This window comes from Miscanthus floridulus, chromosome 17 (genome assembly GCF_019320115.1).
Source record: "Miscanthus floridulus cultivar M001 chromosome 17, ASM1932011v1, whole genome shotgun sequence".
Taxonomy (NCBI): domain Eukaryota; kingdom Viridiplantae; phylum Streptophyta; class Magnoliopsida; order Poales; family Poaceae; genus Miscanthus; species Miscanthus floridulus.
Window position 1 is genome coordinate 2715762 of NC_089596.1, and position 16926 is coordinate 2732687.

General features: G+C 47.0%; 4 protein-coding genes across 4 annotated transcripts; 2 read left to right on the forward strand and 2 right to left on the reverse strand.

The window, feature by feature from the left end:
- Positions 1–339: 339 nt before the first annotated feature.
- LOC136517758 (calcium-dependent lipid-binding protein-like) lies at positions 340–4303 on the forward strand. Its single transcript, XM_066511400.1, has 11 exons — positions 340–450; positions 690–791; positions 1219–1269; positions 1648–1768; positions 2235–2353; positions 2462–2560; positions 2658–2738; positions 2826–2908; positions 3161–3386; positions 3511–3678; positions 3764–4303. Exons 1-11 carry the CDS (start codon positions 346–348, stop codon positions 4079–4081), a joined length of 1473 nt encoding a protein of 490 aa, XP_066367497.1. The 5' UTR covers positions 340–345; the 3' UTR covers positions 4082–4303.
- Positions 4304–5456: 1153 nt separating this feature from the next.
- LOC136517757 (probable carbohydrate esterase At4g34215) lies at positions 5457–7555 on the reverse strand. Its single transcript, XM_066511399.1, has 2 exons — positions 6797–7555; positions 5457–5818 (listed from the first exon to the last, which is right to left on the reverse strand). Exons 1-2 carry the CDS (start codon positions 7397–7399, stop codon positions 5615–5617), a joined length of 807 nt encoding a protein of 268 aa, XP_066367496.1. The 5' UTR covers positions 7400–7555; the 3' UTR covers positions 5457–5614.
- Positions 7556–11280: 3725 nt separating this feature from the next.
- LOC136518558 (probable carbohydrate esterase At4g34215) lies at positions 11281–12886 on the forward strand. The gene has a single exon (XM_066512232.1). The coding sequence runs from the start codon at positions 11776–11778 to the stop codon at positions 12622–12624; it is 849 nt and encodes a 282-aa protein (XP_066368329.1). The 5' UTR covers positions 11281–11775; the 3' UTR covers positions 12625–12886.
- Positions 12887–13931: 1045 nt separating this feature from the next.
- LOC136518737 (uncharacterized) lies at positions 13932–15403 on the reverse strand. Its single transcript, XM_066512428.1, has 2 exons — positions 15164–15403; positions 13932–15086 (listed from the first exon to the last, which is right to left on the reverse strand). Exons 1-2 carry the CDS (start codon positions 15334–15336, stop codon positions 14957–14959), a joined length of 303 nt encoding a protein of 100 aa, XP_066368525.1. The 5' UTR covers positions 15337–15403; the 3' UTR covers positions 13932–14956.
- Positions 15404–16926: the final 1523 nt, after the last annotated feature.

A 16926-nucleotide genomic window follows, 5' to 3' on the forward strand; every position in this document is an offset into this window, starting at 1 on the left:
CACTGTACTGGAGTAGTTTCCCATGCAGCAAGCAGTTATATATTATAGGCGGGATACTAGCAAGCAATACTTACTGTAGTAGTAAGTAAGCAATGCGATTGCAATTTCTTGTGGTTTCGAAGCCGACAACTACTTCACCTCATCATCTCCTTCCCTCGATCGCTTCACCCCGTCGACTTATACTACAAATAAATAAATTATCCGCAAGCGATAGACACAGAGCAGGCATTGCACCCTCCGCCCTTGCGCTGTACTACATCTCGCCTCGCTCGATCGGTGCCGGCCGGCACGCTGCGCCTGCAGCAGGCAGCCCCCGCAGCCAGCCGACAGAGACGACGATCGACGATGGGTCTCGTCTCCGGGATGGTGGCGGGGCTGCTGCTGGGCGTGGCGCTCATGGCCGCCTGGAGCAGGATGATGCGCCGCCGCACCACCAAGCGCGTCGCCAAGGTACCTACTGCACGGTTGGTTGTTTATTTGTTGGCAATCTATCGGGGAATTGAAGTAGTATTCATTCATTTGATTTCATACCCAACCCACTAGTATATCTGTACACATGCTTCAAAACGGTTATTTGCTCTTTGGGTGCCCTTCGTCGTCAATCCAAATTTTATGTCGCGCTAATTTCATGCTGCTTTGAAAATTTGGCGATATATAACCCGGTATATGTTCATATGTCTCCTCAACAGGCAGCTGACATCAAGATCCTTGGCTCACTCTCAAGAGACGATCTGAAAAAACTATGTGGTGACAATTTTCCTGAATGGGTGTCATTTCAACAGTTCGAGCAGGTGACAAGCAACTGCACCTATGTTCTTTCTTATGAAAAAAAATATTTAATAAACTTATGTTCTGAGATTAAAAAAAAATAAGAAGAGTTTGCTTCAATCCTTTGCATCCTTGATGGCTACTTTATTATTATTTTTTTAAGTACGCCTTTGGTTGATCTATCTGTCATCGATCCATCCATTGAAACTGTTTGACTTTGTTGCTATTTTCATGTTGACCCGTCAAAGAGGTTTTTCTGTAGAGTGTGGACATTTTTTTGTTGGGCTAATGCAATTCTCTTTGAAGTAAAACAGTTTTAAAAATCTTGTCTTCTGCTATAACTGCAATTATAAACCTTCTGTTCATATGCGCAAAGGTCAAAGCCTGAAATAATATGTGTTACTACATATGTTTCAGAACTTATTGGACATGAATTTTGTTGCTCTACAGGTAAAGTGGTTGAACAAACACCTAAGCAAACTCTGGCCTTTTATAGCACAGGTATAAAAAAAGGAACTCGGTACAAAATAATTTCATTCATTTTACTTAGGCCCCGTTTAGATTCCAAAAAATTTTGCGCAGTACTCGTCACATCGAATCTTGCGACACATGCATGGAGTACTAAATGTAGACGAAAAAAAAACTAATTACACAGTTGGTCGAGAAATCGCGAGACGAAACTTTTAAACCTAATTAGTCCATAATTAGACACTAATTACCAAATACAAACGAAATGCTACAGTGAGCCAAAATCCAAAAATTTTTGGATCTAAACGGGGCCTTACATCGATTCACCAACAGCCAAATTTCCAATTCATTTCGCACTTGGGACTGTTGAACCTAGCTTTATGACAATTTATCTCTTCTACTTGGTATTAGGCTGCGACGTTGGTTGTCAAGGAATCTGTTGAACCACTACTCGATGATTACCGCCCTCCGGGAATAAAATCACTCAAGTTTAGCAGATTTTTCCTTGGAAATGTGCCACCAAAGATAGAAGGTTGCTCTCTAACCTAAACATATGAAGCAATTCATAGCATTCTCATCATGCTCATCTTGTCTACATAGATTAGGTAAATAATTCAAAATGGCATTCATTTGTTACAAGATGTTTACATATGCAGGATCCTTTCTTGAATCTTGAACCTATGTAAGTGCAATCAAGTAACTAAACAACTATAACTTACTGAGAGAAAAATATGATTAGAGCATTGCCTTATGTCATTAGATTACTGGTTTGAGCACAGCTCCTATCCATCATGTTAAGAAATCGACTAGATCCAGATACATAAGGATATTACCTATCATGCCATCCGGGAAATGCGACACAATAATCAATTTCCGATAAGGGTAATGTTTTTGTTTTCCTCAAATACAGATAAGCACAGTGTTGTGTAGCACTCTACTTTGTGATGCGATATAGACTTGGAGGAGTTTAAATTTACTTTTATCTTTTATTTATGAAGGTATTCGTATCCAAAACCTCCAGCCAGGCCAGATCATCATGGACATTGATTTTCGGTGGGGTGGAGATCCAAGCATAATCCTAGCTGTTGATTCCATTTTTGCTTCATTGCCCATTCAGGTTTCACATGATTCTAGTTTGTTCAGCCATACATTGTTTGGAGCACCGCGACCGTTCCGGTGTACTATTGAGTAATGTTAACTTTTACATGAACCTACATATTTTCAGCTCAAGGATCTCCAGGTATTCACGGTCGTACGTACTATATTTCAGCTTTCTGAAGAGGTCCCCTGCATCTCTGCCGTTGTGGTGGCTCTCCTTGCAGAGGCATGTAATCCATGTGGATTCCTGGAATTTTTACCCTATGGCATCATCATATTATGGTCTCTGATGTATTCATTTTGTGACCTTTATATTGCTTCAGCCAAAGCCGAAAATACAGTACACCCTCAAGGCTGTGGGAGGAAGCCTTACTGCTATTCCAGGGCTTTCTGATATGATTGATGTAAAAAAAAAGGGGGGCTATAAGATTTAAAGATTTTTATTGGTTGGTGTTGTGAATTGACCATAGCTTTTGTATCTCCAAATGCAGGATACTGTGAATTCAATTGTTACTGACATGCTTCAGTGGCCACACAGGATTGTGGTTCCACTTGGAGTCAATGTTGATACAAGGTTAGTTTGTAACCCTAAGGTCCTGTTTGGAAATGGGACTTTAGGAAGTAAATCCTTAGGATTTATCAGTACAAATGTGAAACTGAATCCTATAAACTCCTAGAACATTCCCCTTCATCCAAACAGGCCCACCCTGAGGGTTTACTGAACTCAGGATTTGATAACATAAAAGTAGCCATGAAGAATTTATTCTTAGATCTCAATACTGCTGGATTCTGATCTCAGTGAAGTATTTGTTTGCATTTTCTTCAGTGAGATGGAGCTGAAACCTCAGGGCAGACTTGCAGTGACAGTAGTAAAAGCAACTTGTTTGGTTAATATGGAGATGATTGGAAAATCAGATCCTTACGTGGTATTGTACATCCGTCCCATGCTGAAGGTGAAAACGAAGGTCGTCGATCATAACCTTAATCCTGAATGGAACGAGACATTTCATTTGATTGTGGAAGACAAGGAAACACAGGAAGTTATATTTGAGGTCTTCATCTCTTCTTCTTTTGCTTCAACTCCAAGAGTTTGTGACTTTGTAGTATTTGTTTAGCAACAAAACAAAACAGAAACAAAAGAATGCCCTGACGCCGGTGGTGAGCTTTTTTTTTCAGATTTACGATGAGGACACTCTTCAGCAAGACAAGAAAATGGGTGTGGCTAAACTGGCAGTGAACAGCCTTGAACCTGAGAACCCAACGGAGATCACCCTGAATGTGCTGCAGTCACTAGATTCACTAAAAGTGAAGGACAACAAGGGTAGAGGGACACTGCACCTCAAGGTCAGCTCAGCTGTTGGTGCCTCCTGACATAAAACAAGCTGCATCTGATTCTCATCCAAACCTGCTCTGTTCATCACTTCATCAGGTCGTGTACCACCCGTTGACGAGAGAGGAGCAGGTGCAAGCCATGGAGATGGAGAAGAAAGCCATGGAGGAGAGGAAGCGGCTCAAGGAGGCCGGGCTGATCGGCGGCACCATGGACGCGCTGGGCGGCGCCGCCTCGCTGGTGGGCTCCGGCGTGGTTGGCGGCGTGGGCCTGGTGGGCTCCGGAATCGGCGCCGTGGGAAGTGGGCTTGGCAAAGCGGGAAAGTTCATGGGCCGAACCGTCACCGAGAGCTTCAGCATGCATCGGAAGCGCGACCAGCAGCAGGTCATGTCACGCTCACGTTCACAGACAACCTGAAGCTAATTGACGGACGCAGGCAATGTCTTCCAAACTTTTTTCATTTTTCCCCTGAGCTTGCATACTCCCTGTCCCCCCTCGGAAAACAACAAAGAGAAAAAGAACAAGCTTTCAGACATGCCCCAACCAACTCCAACGTTAGGCTCTGTTCCTTTACAGGGTATAATATAATAATAACTAGTCAGACAATGGGACTTAACAAAAAATCTTGTGTGTATACCGTGCCTTGTATGTACCACCTGCCTGATACCGAGAATAAGGCCCTGTTTGGTTTCCATAAGTCAGGTGACTTATTAAGTCAGGTGACTGAAAATCAGTGACTTATAAGTTATGCCTGTTTGGTTGTAGATGACTTATAAGCTCATTAAAGGTGTGGGCCCCACGCGAAAAAGGGTGACTTATAAGTTTTAAGCAGGGGTGAACCAACTTAAAACTTATAAGTTGGGGTGACTTATAAGATGGTGGTGTTTGGTAAAATAAGTCACTTTTTTCACTTTTTAACTTATAAGTAGGTGACTTATTTGGAACCAAACAGGGCCTAAGTCTTGTAGCGGCATCACAATTCACATGCCTGTGTGTTGGTATAAAACTATGCTTGTGCACAAAATCCTTTGGGTTTCTTCTTCATCTCACCTGATTGCATACGAACAGGGTACATGTGCCAATGTGCATGCTCCGTTCAAATAAAAATGAAGCAAAATACCAAATGATTTGTAGCCACCATGGTTTAGGGGTTCGAGAATTCGCATGTCCTATCACCCCACAAAAAGAAAAAGGGCAAATAAATATGATGCTAAATTTGATTGACCATAGAATAAAGCTTAACAGACTCAGTGTCCGTGGCCTGCTCTAAAAGTTACTGCTTTAACTAGAACATGGCTAGACTCGACTCACATGCAGTGTTCTCGGAAGCGGTACATCAGAGACAAGGCAAGGACCCCCATTCGCGCAGCAAATTCAGAAAGGCAAGCTACAATGGTCCGAAACTTCCTACAGCTTTGCCGCCACAAATCAAAAGGTGTTTCCGGTACACTGGAGGACAGAGCACTCGCTTCCCCGTATTCAAATTAAGCTCAAGACCTAATTTCTCGACTATTCCAATTCTAAGCATTTGATTGGTTTCGTAATCTTGTTTTGCACCATTTTACCAGGCCATTCCGGTTCCCACAGCTAATATCACTCTAGAAGTAATGCCACTCTTATCTAGCACTCAACTTCAATGATACAGATCCCAATTCAGTTCCACGAACTAGATTATTTTCCATTGCATACCTCCAGGCTTTCCAGAGCGTAGTGATTATCATAGTATCATTACCAAGAACTAAAGGAAGACAATGATGGCTCTGAGTTGCGATAATGAAGATATTGCACTGAGCTAGCTCTGTAAGTCTATAACAATTTGATTTGATACAATAACAATTATAAGAATGGGTTCTCAATGAATCGTCCAAATAGGGAATTAATTGACTAGAGGTGGGAGCAAAAGTTTTGGAGTTTCTATCTTATTTTCTGAAGAAAGAAGTAGATAGAGAACTAGAGTTGGGATGTACCATAATTCAAATAGGACTGAGCCAACATATGTCCTAGCTGGACTTGAGCTTGGGTGCTTAGATGCAGATGGCCATCTTGCAATGGCAACCCCATTGCATCAACGAATCTGACGTTGCGAAGTTTGATCCCTTTCTGAGCATCCCGTACGACTTGAGTATACTGTCCTAGGCCTGATGCTAACCCTACCTGAAACATGTGGAGGAACAGAGAAAAAAGGAATTAGTGCGGTGCGGCATACTGTTTCTGTTCGTCATTATCAGTTAGTCGTTGGGTCTACGAATTGAAAACTACGGTTGGTTGGTAGACCATTCAGTTCAAGTGCAAGCATCAGAAGGCATGCTTGCTTCATGGATTGGAGCAAAATGGTTAATAGCCCCACCATCTTTGCTTTGAGTAGGGTATCTTTCTCAGCAGATGATATTCATTTCTGTACAGAAGCGAGGTGGTGTGAAGTGCGAACACGAGCGTGTGCTTCTCTGTACAGAAAATAGAAATGGCACCGCCGCTCCCCAAAATGACGAACACTCAACAATACTTGAGGCTAATGATGAAGGCGACGAAAGATGTCGGAATGCTGCATTTGTAGGCTAACAACAACCTTTTCTGTAAGCTTCGTGGTGTACTTGCAATAAGGCAGGGATTAAATGCAATGAGCAAGGGCCACAGTAATAATGCCTGAACCAGGTACAGCAATTACTGTGGCTTGACAATGCAAACTGGTCCAGTACGTGGCTTTCGCTTGGAGCGGAATGAGTCGTTGAGGTGGTGTGTGGTCGGTGGTCCGGTGATGGAATGGGATGTGAAGTCACCGGCTCCGGCGGGTACTGAATTTGCTTGCTTTGCTTGTGAGAACGGGAATGAGTACCATACCAACCGTGCTCCGTGGGCAAGGGCACGAACAGAGCCTTGCCTTTGTGTAGTTGTAGTTAGTGGTGGGGTGCTGCTGAGACGGATCCAATTGTGTTGTTGCAATCGTCACCAACCATAACCAAATGGACTAGTATAGGAGAGCAGAGCAGATAGGCAAATACCAGGTAGTAGCAGCAAGCAAGCAAGCAATCTCTACCTAGGTACTCCTACCAACCGAGGCAAAGCCATGGATGGATTATGGATCACATATTACTAACTAGTAACAATGTAATGGAATGCAAGTTTATTTATTACCTGGATGACGAGGAGGTGCGGGATGCCGAGATCGGCGCGGAGGTCGCGGACGAGCATGCCCATCCGGCGGCCGTACTCGGTGGCGTCGGACCACCTGACGGTGTCGCTCTCCCCCTGGTACCACAGCAGCGCCCCGATGCGTCCCCCGGTCTCGACGGCGACCCTGGCCCGGCGCAGCATCTCGGCGTAGAGCTCGGTGCCCTTGCCCCACTCCGCCATCCGCGTGCCTCCCACGGCGCAGGGGACGAGCCCCACCACGGGGCTCCCCGCGTGGCCCGACCGCAGCAGCGCGTTGGCGAACGCCATCCCGGGCCCCACCCCGACGGCGTGGTGGTCGGCGTCGATGCCGGCGTGCAGCGGCTCCCGCGCCTCCTCCCAGCGCAGGTCGGGCGAGAGGCGGAGCACCGCGGGGGACGGCGCGCAGTCGCCCGGCACCACGCCGTCCCAGCGGTTCGCCACCACCCCGCCGCGCCCGGCCATGTTGGACTGCCCCGCCAGGATGAAGATCAGCTTGTTGGACGGCGGCACGTCGGCGACGACGACGCCCTCCTGGGATAGGGAGGACGAGGCGACGGCGACGAGGAGCAGGAGGAGGAGCACCATTGTTCTGGGTTTGGTCTGACTGGTGATCTTCTGCCCCGTCTGGCTCTGGCCGACAAAGATTTTGAATTCTCTTCTCTTGGACGAGGAGAAGATCGAGGAGCCTTCTGGCCCCGTCTGGTTTGCAATTGCAAGGCAAGCGAAAGAGAGCGACCGAGGTCAAACGACAAGCAGGGCCAGTGGGCCAGTGGGTGGGAGCCCCCAATCACTGACATTCTCAGAGGGATGGGTACCCCTGTCCGCCAATTCAACTTTAACAAAGATCCTTCATGTGAAGACGTCCTTCGTTCCATTACTTTACAAGTCAATCGCCAAGCGCCTCATCTACTCCCTCTATATTAATAAAAAAAATGTAATTCTCGATTTACTGCAAATCAACAAATTTTAGGTTTCGTCAAAATTGACAGATCAAGAAACTATCTACTTCGAAAGCTTTCAAGAATTATATTTAGCGCTAAGAAAATGAAGAAAAAAAGTTAACAAATAAAAAAATTCCCAAAACAATCCATTCAAAGTCTAGATACGTTTTGAAAACTTCCCTATAACAAACACACGATATGGAACCAGCATAGTCTTAAACTTATGTTGCGTTCTTGCTGGTTGCATGTTATATTTTTGTGGTAGAGTATTTTTCAAACACATATGGACATCGTAGAATATTTTGGAATAATTTTTAGATTTTTTTTCCTGAATACCTTTTCCTCTCCTCTAGAGGTAAATCTAATTTTATGAATCTTGTAGATATATTTTCACAGCCTCTAAACATTTTATTTGGGCTCTTTATGTCTCATTCCATCTCTATGATTTTTAACGGCCTCAAAACCTTATTAAGTACTCCCTTTGCCCTATAAAAAGTGCCGTTCTCACTTTCCAAAAAGTCAAATATTTTTAACTTTGACCATATATATAAGAAAATATTAACATTTATGGTACATAATTGGGATCATTAGATAGATGATAGATCGTTGAATGCATTTTTATATTAAACTTATTTGGAGATATGAATGCTGCTAATATTTTCTAAAATTCTAGACAAGCTAAAAAAAAGTTTGATCAGCACGAGTCCTATAGCGACTCTTTTTAAGGGGGGCGGAGTAGTATTTATCATATTTTCAATAAGTTAAGAGAGATAAGACCACCTTGAAAATCACTTTTAACCGAGCAGTGAGATAATTTAAATGATTTCGAGAGAGCTAAGAGGGTAAGATGTTCGATTGGTAAAAGAGCTCTCTCCCAATTGAATACCGAAATCATTTTGTGGGGCCATATGAGTTCTCTGGACCAGGGCCATGTTTAGTTGCTTCCCAATTCCAGAATTTGGTACTATGCAAAAAGAAGATTCCCCGTCACATCAAACTTACGGTACATGCATGGAGTACTATATGTTGATGAAATTAAAAACTAATTGCACAGTTTGGTTGTACTTTGCGAGACAAACGTTTTGAGCCTATTTAATCAACAATTGAACAATTATTATCAAATAAAAACGAAATGGCACTGTAGCTATAGTGTTGCTACAGTGTTTCTGCCGGCGCCAATTCGGCTGCACTAAACACGGCCCAGCCCATTTACCGGGCTGACATACAAGAAAGTGGCTTTCTAGAATCGGCCCGCTGCTTCCTTTTTATTTTACATCAGCTTATGGTCCGAGTCCGATGATCTAGATGGGTCATGGGTGGATCGTGGATGTGATCTGGAAAGGGCATTTGGGTACCTGGCACCGCGTGCTGTGGCCGCACTAGGACAACATTTGGCACATCGCATGCCGTTGACATTTTGCAACATTACCTGTCCACCTATTTTCAGCACAAACTGATGCTCCAAGATCCATCCTCAAAAGGACAAAAAGTTTTAGTTCCAGCACCTGACAAAATGTTTATATGTGACAGAAAAAAATGGTGGACGAACTGCATGTAACTCAACCAGTTAGTTTTCCTATGGTGATCTCTGTTTATCCGGGTTAAGTTTTTTATTTGACATAGATACTCGCATTTTTAAGATTTAACAACACCCACTCAGATTTAAATTCTCATTTTAATATGGGTGCTTATATTTTTTTAGATTTATTCTATAATTTAATGATACTATTTTTTTCAGTGATATGGGGCGCCGGTGTTGACTTAGAGCATCTCCAAGAGTTTGTCAAATTTTACTTGGTAAATCTTGTGATTTGCCAACTCCCAAAATTATATGCCAAGTAAAAAAACAATCCATCTCCAAGAGTTTGGCATTTTTGACTTGGTAAAATAAAAAAAACCCGTTAACAAAACGAAGAGACCCGCTAAGCGAACGAAGAGCCCCGCTAAGCGAACGAAGAGCCCCGCTAAGAAACGAAGAGCCCCGGATGCGGAGTCGTATCCAGCGCGCATATATGCGCGCTGGAGAGACGTTTTTCCGAACTTGCCAAAGATGGGGAGGAGGGATGGGAAACTGTTGGAGGTTGTTTTTTCTCAATTTGCCAAAAAATGAAGGATGGGGAGGAGGGATGGGAAACTATTGGAGTTGCTCTTATGTCACAACTGAGTTTGGAAGAAACGGCCGCGGACCTGGCTTGCTAGAGGGTGCTTTGAGAAGAGAGATTCACAAGTTCCAAACTGCAAGTTATGTTTCCTACTTGCTTTTGTTTACAGTGGATTCAAAATGGACCTATTCAATACTGTAGGAGTGCTCAGATACAAAAGTTGCTTCGATCAACCTTTTCCATTAGGCTTGGACAGAACCTGAACAATTTTGTATTTCAAACCCATTTCTTTCGGTGAATTCTGTCTTCGATTCATACGAGAATTAAGTCGAAATAGGCTGGAGACCATCGAAGTAGCAAATTTGCTTCCTATTTTACAATTCCAGCTGACACAATTTTGAATAGGTTTCTTCACATTCAGACGAACCATTTCTTGAGGCCAATGAACTGCTGTTTGTTGTTGTGGGCCTCTTATTACCTATACATAACACTACAACAAGGTCTTCTCCATTTATTTTGCTTCTGTCTTGCAGCAATTTATTTGCGTAGTTCATATGACTTTTGAAATATATTCCTTGCCACTGAACACAAAAAACAGTTTCTGACATCTACCAAAGTGCACTCGATTTATGGCCTAACTCATTTCCTCCTTTAATTTTTAGCTGCCAATAAGTCCCTGTTTCGTGTTTGCAGCATGAGGGACTCATATCATATACCTATTTCCAAGTTGTTGACAACGCTTCTGGCTTCCCACCAGGGTTATGGCTTCGACAGTGTTTGAACTGCAAGTTATGGTAACTACATAGTGCCCTGAAGCTCCAGCCGTGCTGCTCCGTTCAGCTGCAATACGAGGATCAAGATGCATCTTGAATTGAGACAGACATCACTGCATGTTGCTGACTTAGGATGCGGCATATATTGCATTATTTCTTGAACTACTTCAGCATATTTGTCCTGTACCTGGATTTGCTCGCGCCAGAGGCATATGGTCGCCGGCGCCTAGGCTGCGCCGCTAGAGCTTGGCCCGGCCGTCATCGTGCGAGATACTGTTCTGGCAGGAATGAAAAATATTGTTCCGGCTAATTGTTGTGAGAAAAAAATACTGTTCTAGCATGACATGAACAGTGATTTCGTGAATGAAAGAGCCAGCCGAACAGCCTCATAGATAAGTAAAGCTTAGTTTGGGGAGTATGTCGGCCCCACGTAAATACAGGACAGCCTACAAAACGCGTTGCGGGTGACGATGCCGGGATTGTGTCGTCTCGCGAATGAGGAAACAAAGATGAACAGACAAGTTGGAACAGTCCCTTTTTGTGTTGTGTGTGGGCATATCGACCTATGGGCCAGGCCCAGAGAATACGATATCTTCGCAGGTCATGCTTGGTCGTCTACGCAATGGAGCAGAGGCAGACAAACGGAAAGGGCACAGCTTTACGCCAGGATGGATGGATGGATGCGTGGGAATGGGAATGCATACATGCGGCCGCCGCCGATGCCGATGCGCGCGTGAGTGACCAGTGACCAGGGGGTGGTGTGGGGATGGATATGTGGCAGACAAAGGAAATCCGTGACCCACGCGCGTTGCCGTGGCGCCCCACTGCATAGAATGCATGCACCTCCGCTCCGCCATTTGATGCCAATTCCATGGCTGCCTATGCTGCAATGGCAATGGCAATGCAAGAGGATGACCGGATGAGGAGAAATAATTAATTCACCGCAGCAGCAGCTCTATGCTGTAGCTAGCGTAGCGTCGGCGCCTCCCTTCCCTACCACCGCCACCGCCACCGTAGGGTACAGTACCAGTAGTTACAGTGGCCGCGGTAGCTGTCCTCTCCCTACTTAAATCTCACTCCACACAGCAGCCAACACCAACTGGTCCGTCCGTCCCTGTGAGTGATAGTAGTGACAGCGAGCGGCAATGGCGCAACTGCTCTCAGCACTCCCAATGCTCGTGCTGCTGCCTTTCCTCCTCTTCCTGGCCGCCGCAGGGGCAGAGGAGGCAGCCACTGCCTCCGCCTCCAGCCCGACGCTGGTGTTCCTCCTTGCGGGGCAGTCCAACATGGGCGGCCGCGGCGGCGCCACCAGCGGCACCTGGGACGGCGTGGTGCCGCCCGACTGCGCGCCCTCCCCGCGCATCCTCCGCCTCTCCCCGTCCCTTCGCTGGGAGGAGGCCCGGGAGCCGCTGCACGCCGGCATCGACCTGCACAACGTGCTCGGGGTCGGCCCCGGGATGCCCTTCGCGCACGCGCTCCTGCGGTCCTGGCGCTCCGGCCGCCGCCGCCCCGCCGTCGTGGGGCTCGTCCCCTGCGCGCAGGGCGCCACGCCCATCGCCAACTGGTCCCGCGGCACGCCGCTGTACGACCGCATGCTCGCGCGCGCAAGGGCCGCCATGCAGCAGACGGCCAACGGGCCCAGGCCCAGGCTCGCCGCGCTGCTCTGGTACCAGGGCGAGGCCGACACCATCAGGCGCCAGGACGCCGACGTCTACACGTCCCGCATGGAGGCCTTCGTCCGCGACGTCAGGCGGGACCTCGGCATGCCGGACCTGCTCGTCATCCAGGTCGGGCTCGCCACGGGGCAGGGCAAGTTCGTCGACATCGTCAGGGAGGCGCAGAGGAGGGTCAGCCTCCACAACGTCAAGTACGTGGACGCCAAGGGCCTGCCCGTCGCCAGCGACTACACGCATCTTACCACGCCGGCGCAGGTGCAGCTGGGGAAGATGCTCGCCGCCTCCTACCTGGCAGCCACGCTAGCTCTGAGAGTCTGACTACTGCTTCTTCGCTCTCATTGCCATTCCTTCCTTGTTGTATTAGATTACAATTTTTACCAAATTAAACCCATCAGGCACACCGCATCTGCTCTAGAGCCTGCCTTCAATTTCTGTGTTGCTTACTGAATACTGATGGTGAAAAATTGAAAATGAAATGGTCATTCCTGGGGTTGCCGTAACAGAAATGTTATGTTACAGCACCCATTAACCGCATTGTACTGTGTACGGGATTATTAATCAAGTCAGTATTAACTGCTCATTTCTGGTCAGCCAATCGATGCTCGCAGTTCATGCTCTTCATTCACAGTACTAGCACCAGGTTAAACTTGTACGGAACACGCCACGCTGTTCAGCGACCAAGTAATTGCCCACTAACTGCTCTGAGAGGCAATTCAGTTTTGACAGCATGTACTCATGCTTCAGGTCCAAAGAGAGAGCTCTCCAAAAGCAGGCGACCTCAAAACTGTGACTCTCCTCAACAGATACAACATTACGGAGTATAGGAATATTCACTAGCTAGGTTTACTTGTAAACTACCGTATGATGTTACCGTGTCAGATCCATCACAGGCTAACAGAGACTCCGTATTGTTCAGTTCAGAGCTTTGTCACCTCTGCGCCTCAGAATTTCTGGGAGATTGCTCAGAATATGCGCTACCATTTGGTGGTTGCCTTGCCTCAAAAGAAGCTGGGCTGCAACTTTCAGGCAATTGACGACTTCTTTTCATAACGCTAGTGGAGGACTGTTCTGCTTGGTGTCAATATGTACTGTAGTACTTGCTCTCTTGTGTGCTACTACTGCTATAGTTTCCTTGTCAGCTTTCACTTTCAGTAAACTAGCACCGTTCAACTTTGTTGGACTTCTGAAACCGACAATCCTAAATGAATTGGAAAGGGGAAAGTTTCAGTAGGCAACATCTGTATTAGTATATTCTCTACCTAAATATCAGTTTAGGGAGAAGGTAAGTCAGCTCACTGAAGCTGGTAAATCGTTGTGGAGCAAGGAAACAACTTTCCTAACAACCAACAGCCTGTTCGCTTGCTCGTATACGATCGTGGATTATAAGCTGAAACAGTATTTTTCTCTCAAATCAAATCAGCCAGCAGTAAATAATCCACGATCGTTTACGACGAAACGAACAGGCTGCAATACTATGGAGTACCTCCAAAGTCTGTCCAAGCCAAGCATCTTAAAATACCCCAAGTCGGGGGGGGGGGGGGGGGGGGGGGGGGGGGGGGGGGAGGAGGAGGTGCAACATGCTGCCCTATTGTCAATGCCAGCAATGCCATTCATATAAAGGTAGCAATGCACTTACTGAAAGAAAGGAAGTTTTTTTTCCTCTTCACCAACGCCACATGAGAGGCAGGGCTTAGCTGGACCGTTCCCTGTCTAGTAATGTTCACTGCTAAAGCTAATTTAGAAGCTATAAGGAAACAGGGGGGTCAATGACATCAGACAGCAAGGTTGTGATGTTTGTGCATACCATAATCATTTTTCATCGCACAGTTACAGAGGCACCAATGGAGCGTGCCTGATGAGCTCATTATGCATCATTTCATTGCTATGGATTATGGAGCGTGCTTGATGAGCTCGTTATGCGTCATTTCATTGCTAGGGCTTAGTGGCACGCTGAGTTTGAGCATATTTGACTACACTCAGACCACCACGTGACCATGAAGAGAAGAAAGAAATTTGTAACCCAGATTGTAAGCACTGGCACTCTGCCAACGGTTTGTAACATAAGAGGGTTTATAAGATTAGGTCTGCTCATGCAAGTTGCACAGATTTGGGGGCATCCGGAGGTTCATGTACTCATGAAAATCGGATGTTTCCTCTTGATCCAGATTCCAGAGTATGCAGTATACACAGATTTGTTGTGTGGGCAAAACATGCCATGTTGATGATGCGGGAATTCAGGATTCAGAAATGGCATGCCATCTGTATTCTCCTATATATGCTCTGAATGCAACCAACCAGGTTTTCCCAAGGCATGGCATATATAAGTGCACACAAGAGCAGATGGTAATGATGCCAGATACCACCAAGTCGGCAAGTCCTAAATCGAAACACATGGATTTGATTCGCTCGAATTTGTGGTTAATTAGATTAGACTATATGGATGGATGGTTCAAGTCAAGCACGGGTTATTTTGCAAGTTTATTTATTGTACAAGATGGTTTAATTCGATGGCTGAAGCAGCCGCTCTCCTGATCTCCGGATTGGGAGGGGAGGCAAAAGCAAACGGTAGATGAGATGGAGATTAAGATGAGGCCTGTGGTGTAGAAGAACAAAACGGATGGTGGAATGGAAGAGGAAGGAGGGTTGCTTGCTAGCCCTGGGCGTCGTCGTAGGAACGGTGCAGGTCTGTGGTGCATCCGGGAGCGTCGGGGTCCTCGGCGCCGCAGCAGTCGTAGAACTTGGCGGCGTAGGGAGGGTCGCCGTCGCGGAGCTCGTAGTACCTGTACTACCTAGATGAATCAGATCATAGGCGAGCAGGGTGTAGGGCAGGGCAGGGTAGGGTAGGGTAGGCAGGCACCTCTTCTGGTCGTCGTGTCGACGGCAGACGAAGAAGGAAGGGTGGAACCTGCAGGAGAGGCGCGTGTTGGCCGAGGGATCGTAGCACGTCTTGCACCGCCGGCACAGCTTGTCTTTGGCCGCCGCGGGTGCGGCGGCAGGGGCGGAGGCAGGGGCAGGCACGCCGGAATCCATGGCCGTGACCGTGCGAGTGCGAGTGCGAATGCGAATTCGGGGGCGAGACCTCAGCGGAGTTGGAGGAGTCGAATCTGGTTTGTCCTCTGCTGGTGGGCCGGGCCGTTGAAACTTGCCTCAAGTTGTTTGGTCGGCCTTGGTCCACCGCGCCCGGCTTTGTCTCCCTGTGGGCTGCCATCCTGTCCAAGCGCATTGTTTTGTTTATTTCAGAGCTGGAGATGATGCTACCGAGTCCGAGTAACCCGCAGCCCACAGGGCCCGAGGTGGATCCCAGGTTATTATGCAAAAATTAATTAATGTTGACGCGGCAACCTCAAAGAACTCAAACATGGTGGCTGCGGCTGCGGCTGCAGGAGATGCAGGCGGGTTGTTCTTAGAGCAAGTATAATAGCAGGCTGTAAGCCGACTAAATGCTGAGGTGGAGGAGAGAGGGGAGGAGAGAGAGGAGAAACGGGCTGTAAGCTTACAGCCGGCTTGGGCACAAGAACCAAGAAAATGTGTGAGAGAGACAAGTGGGCCATGTATTAACTGTAAAGGGCTAACTACTATATGAGTGGGCTGAGAGAATGCTACAAAAAACCTTACAGCCAGCAAGCCGACTGTATTATTAGCCTTGCTCTTAGGAGCAGTGGCGGAGCTCGTCAATTCTGACGCCTAGGGCCGCTACAAAAGCGTAGATACTAGCACCGGGTCAAGATAGCGTCTACACCAGGTCTATTACTACTGATAGATAACAAAACTAGTGTATACTTAAATCCACAAAATACGTCAAGTTCGTTTAGGCTTGTTTGGCTGAAAGTACTGTTGGCTGATTTGGTGTGAGAGAAAAATACTGTTCGTTGGCTGAAAAAGTACGGCTTATAATCAAACAAGCACAAACAAACAGTGCGATAGTTGATGGAAACATAAAGTTTTAGACAATGGATGTAACTTTTTATCCGAGACTTCAATCCTTAGAAATGATATAAACTATCTTCATCTTTTCTAGTACCTCCATCTGTTTGAACAAAAATTGGCATACACAATAAAAATATCTCCATTCAGCTGCTTGCTTGGTAAGGAACAAATGGCAGCACAGCTGGTACGTGGTACCAAAAACTTAGATTGGAGATTTGAGAATGGGAATTTAGCAATCAGGGGAGGCTACAATATCTTCATTCAGTGCAATTGGCAAGCAACACAGAGCTGCGTGCGTGTGTGCGGCTTGCAGGGCGCAGGCTGCTGCTTGCCCACGCCAACGCCGAGATGCTGGCCTGCTGACACTTGGGCCTTCCGGTTGCCGCTGCTAGCACCACCGGACCGGTCACCGCGCCCCCGTCTAGTGCAGCTAGTACGTCCTGCGCGCGGCTGCGCCCAGACTCAAGCGGGGTGGATCCGTGGAGGAGGGCGGCATCCGGCGGGGGGGCGGAGAATGGCGCCGCCGCCCAGCGGCTAGGGTCGGACTACAGAGTCACGCAAATCGCATGCCTCTCGGCTCTTCTCTCCTTTGGACTGGGCTGTAAGGCTACAATATTTAGCCCAACCGCCTAGGGCCAGGCCAGAAACCTACTATAAGGGGTTCTTTGGGCCACGCCTAGGGCCGTGGCCCTA

What these genes read in the sequence shown, in the direction of transcription:
- LOC136517758 (XM_066511400.1), top strand. Translation starts at nt 346, where the DNA reads ATGGGTCTCGTCTCCGGGATGGTGGCGGGGCTGCTGCTGGGCGTGGCG. An exon ending in TGGTGGCTCTCCTTGCAGAG is followed by an intron (nt 2,561 to 2,657) that starts GCATGTAATCCA and finishes ATATTGCTTCAG; the next exon opens with CCAAAGCCGAAAATACAGTA. An exon ending in GGAGTCAATGTTGATACAAG is followed by an intron (nt 2,909 to 3,160) that starts GTTAGTTTGTAA and finishes CATTTTCTTCAG; the next exon opens with TGAGATGGAGCTGAAACCTC.
- LOC136517757 (XM_066511399.1), bottom strand. Translation starts at nt 7,399, where the DNA reads ATGGTGCTCCTCCTCCTGCTCCTCGTCGCCGTCGCCTCGTCCTCCCTA. An exon ending in CGCACCTCCTCGTCATCCAG is followed by an intron (nt 5,819 to 6,796) that starts GTAATAAATAAA and finishes CACATGTTTCAG; the next exon opens with GTAGGGTTAGCATCAGGCCT.
- LOC136518558 (XM_066512232.1), top strand. Translation starts at nt 11,776, where the DNA reads ATGGCGCAACTGCTCTCAGCACTCCCAATGCTCGTGCTGCTGCCTTTC.
- LOC136518737 (XM_066512428.1), bottom strand. Translation starts at nt 15,336, where the DNA reads ATGGATTCCGGCGTGCCTGCCCCTGCCTCCGCCCCTGCCGCCGCACCC. An exon ending in CGACACGACGACCAGAAGAG is followed by an intron (nt 15,087 to 15,163) that starts GTGCCTGCCTAC and finishes TAGGTAGTACAG; the next exon opens with GTACTACGAGCTCCGCGACG.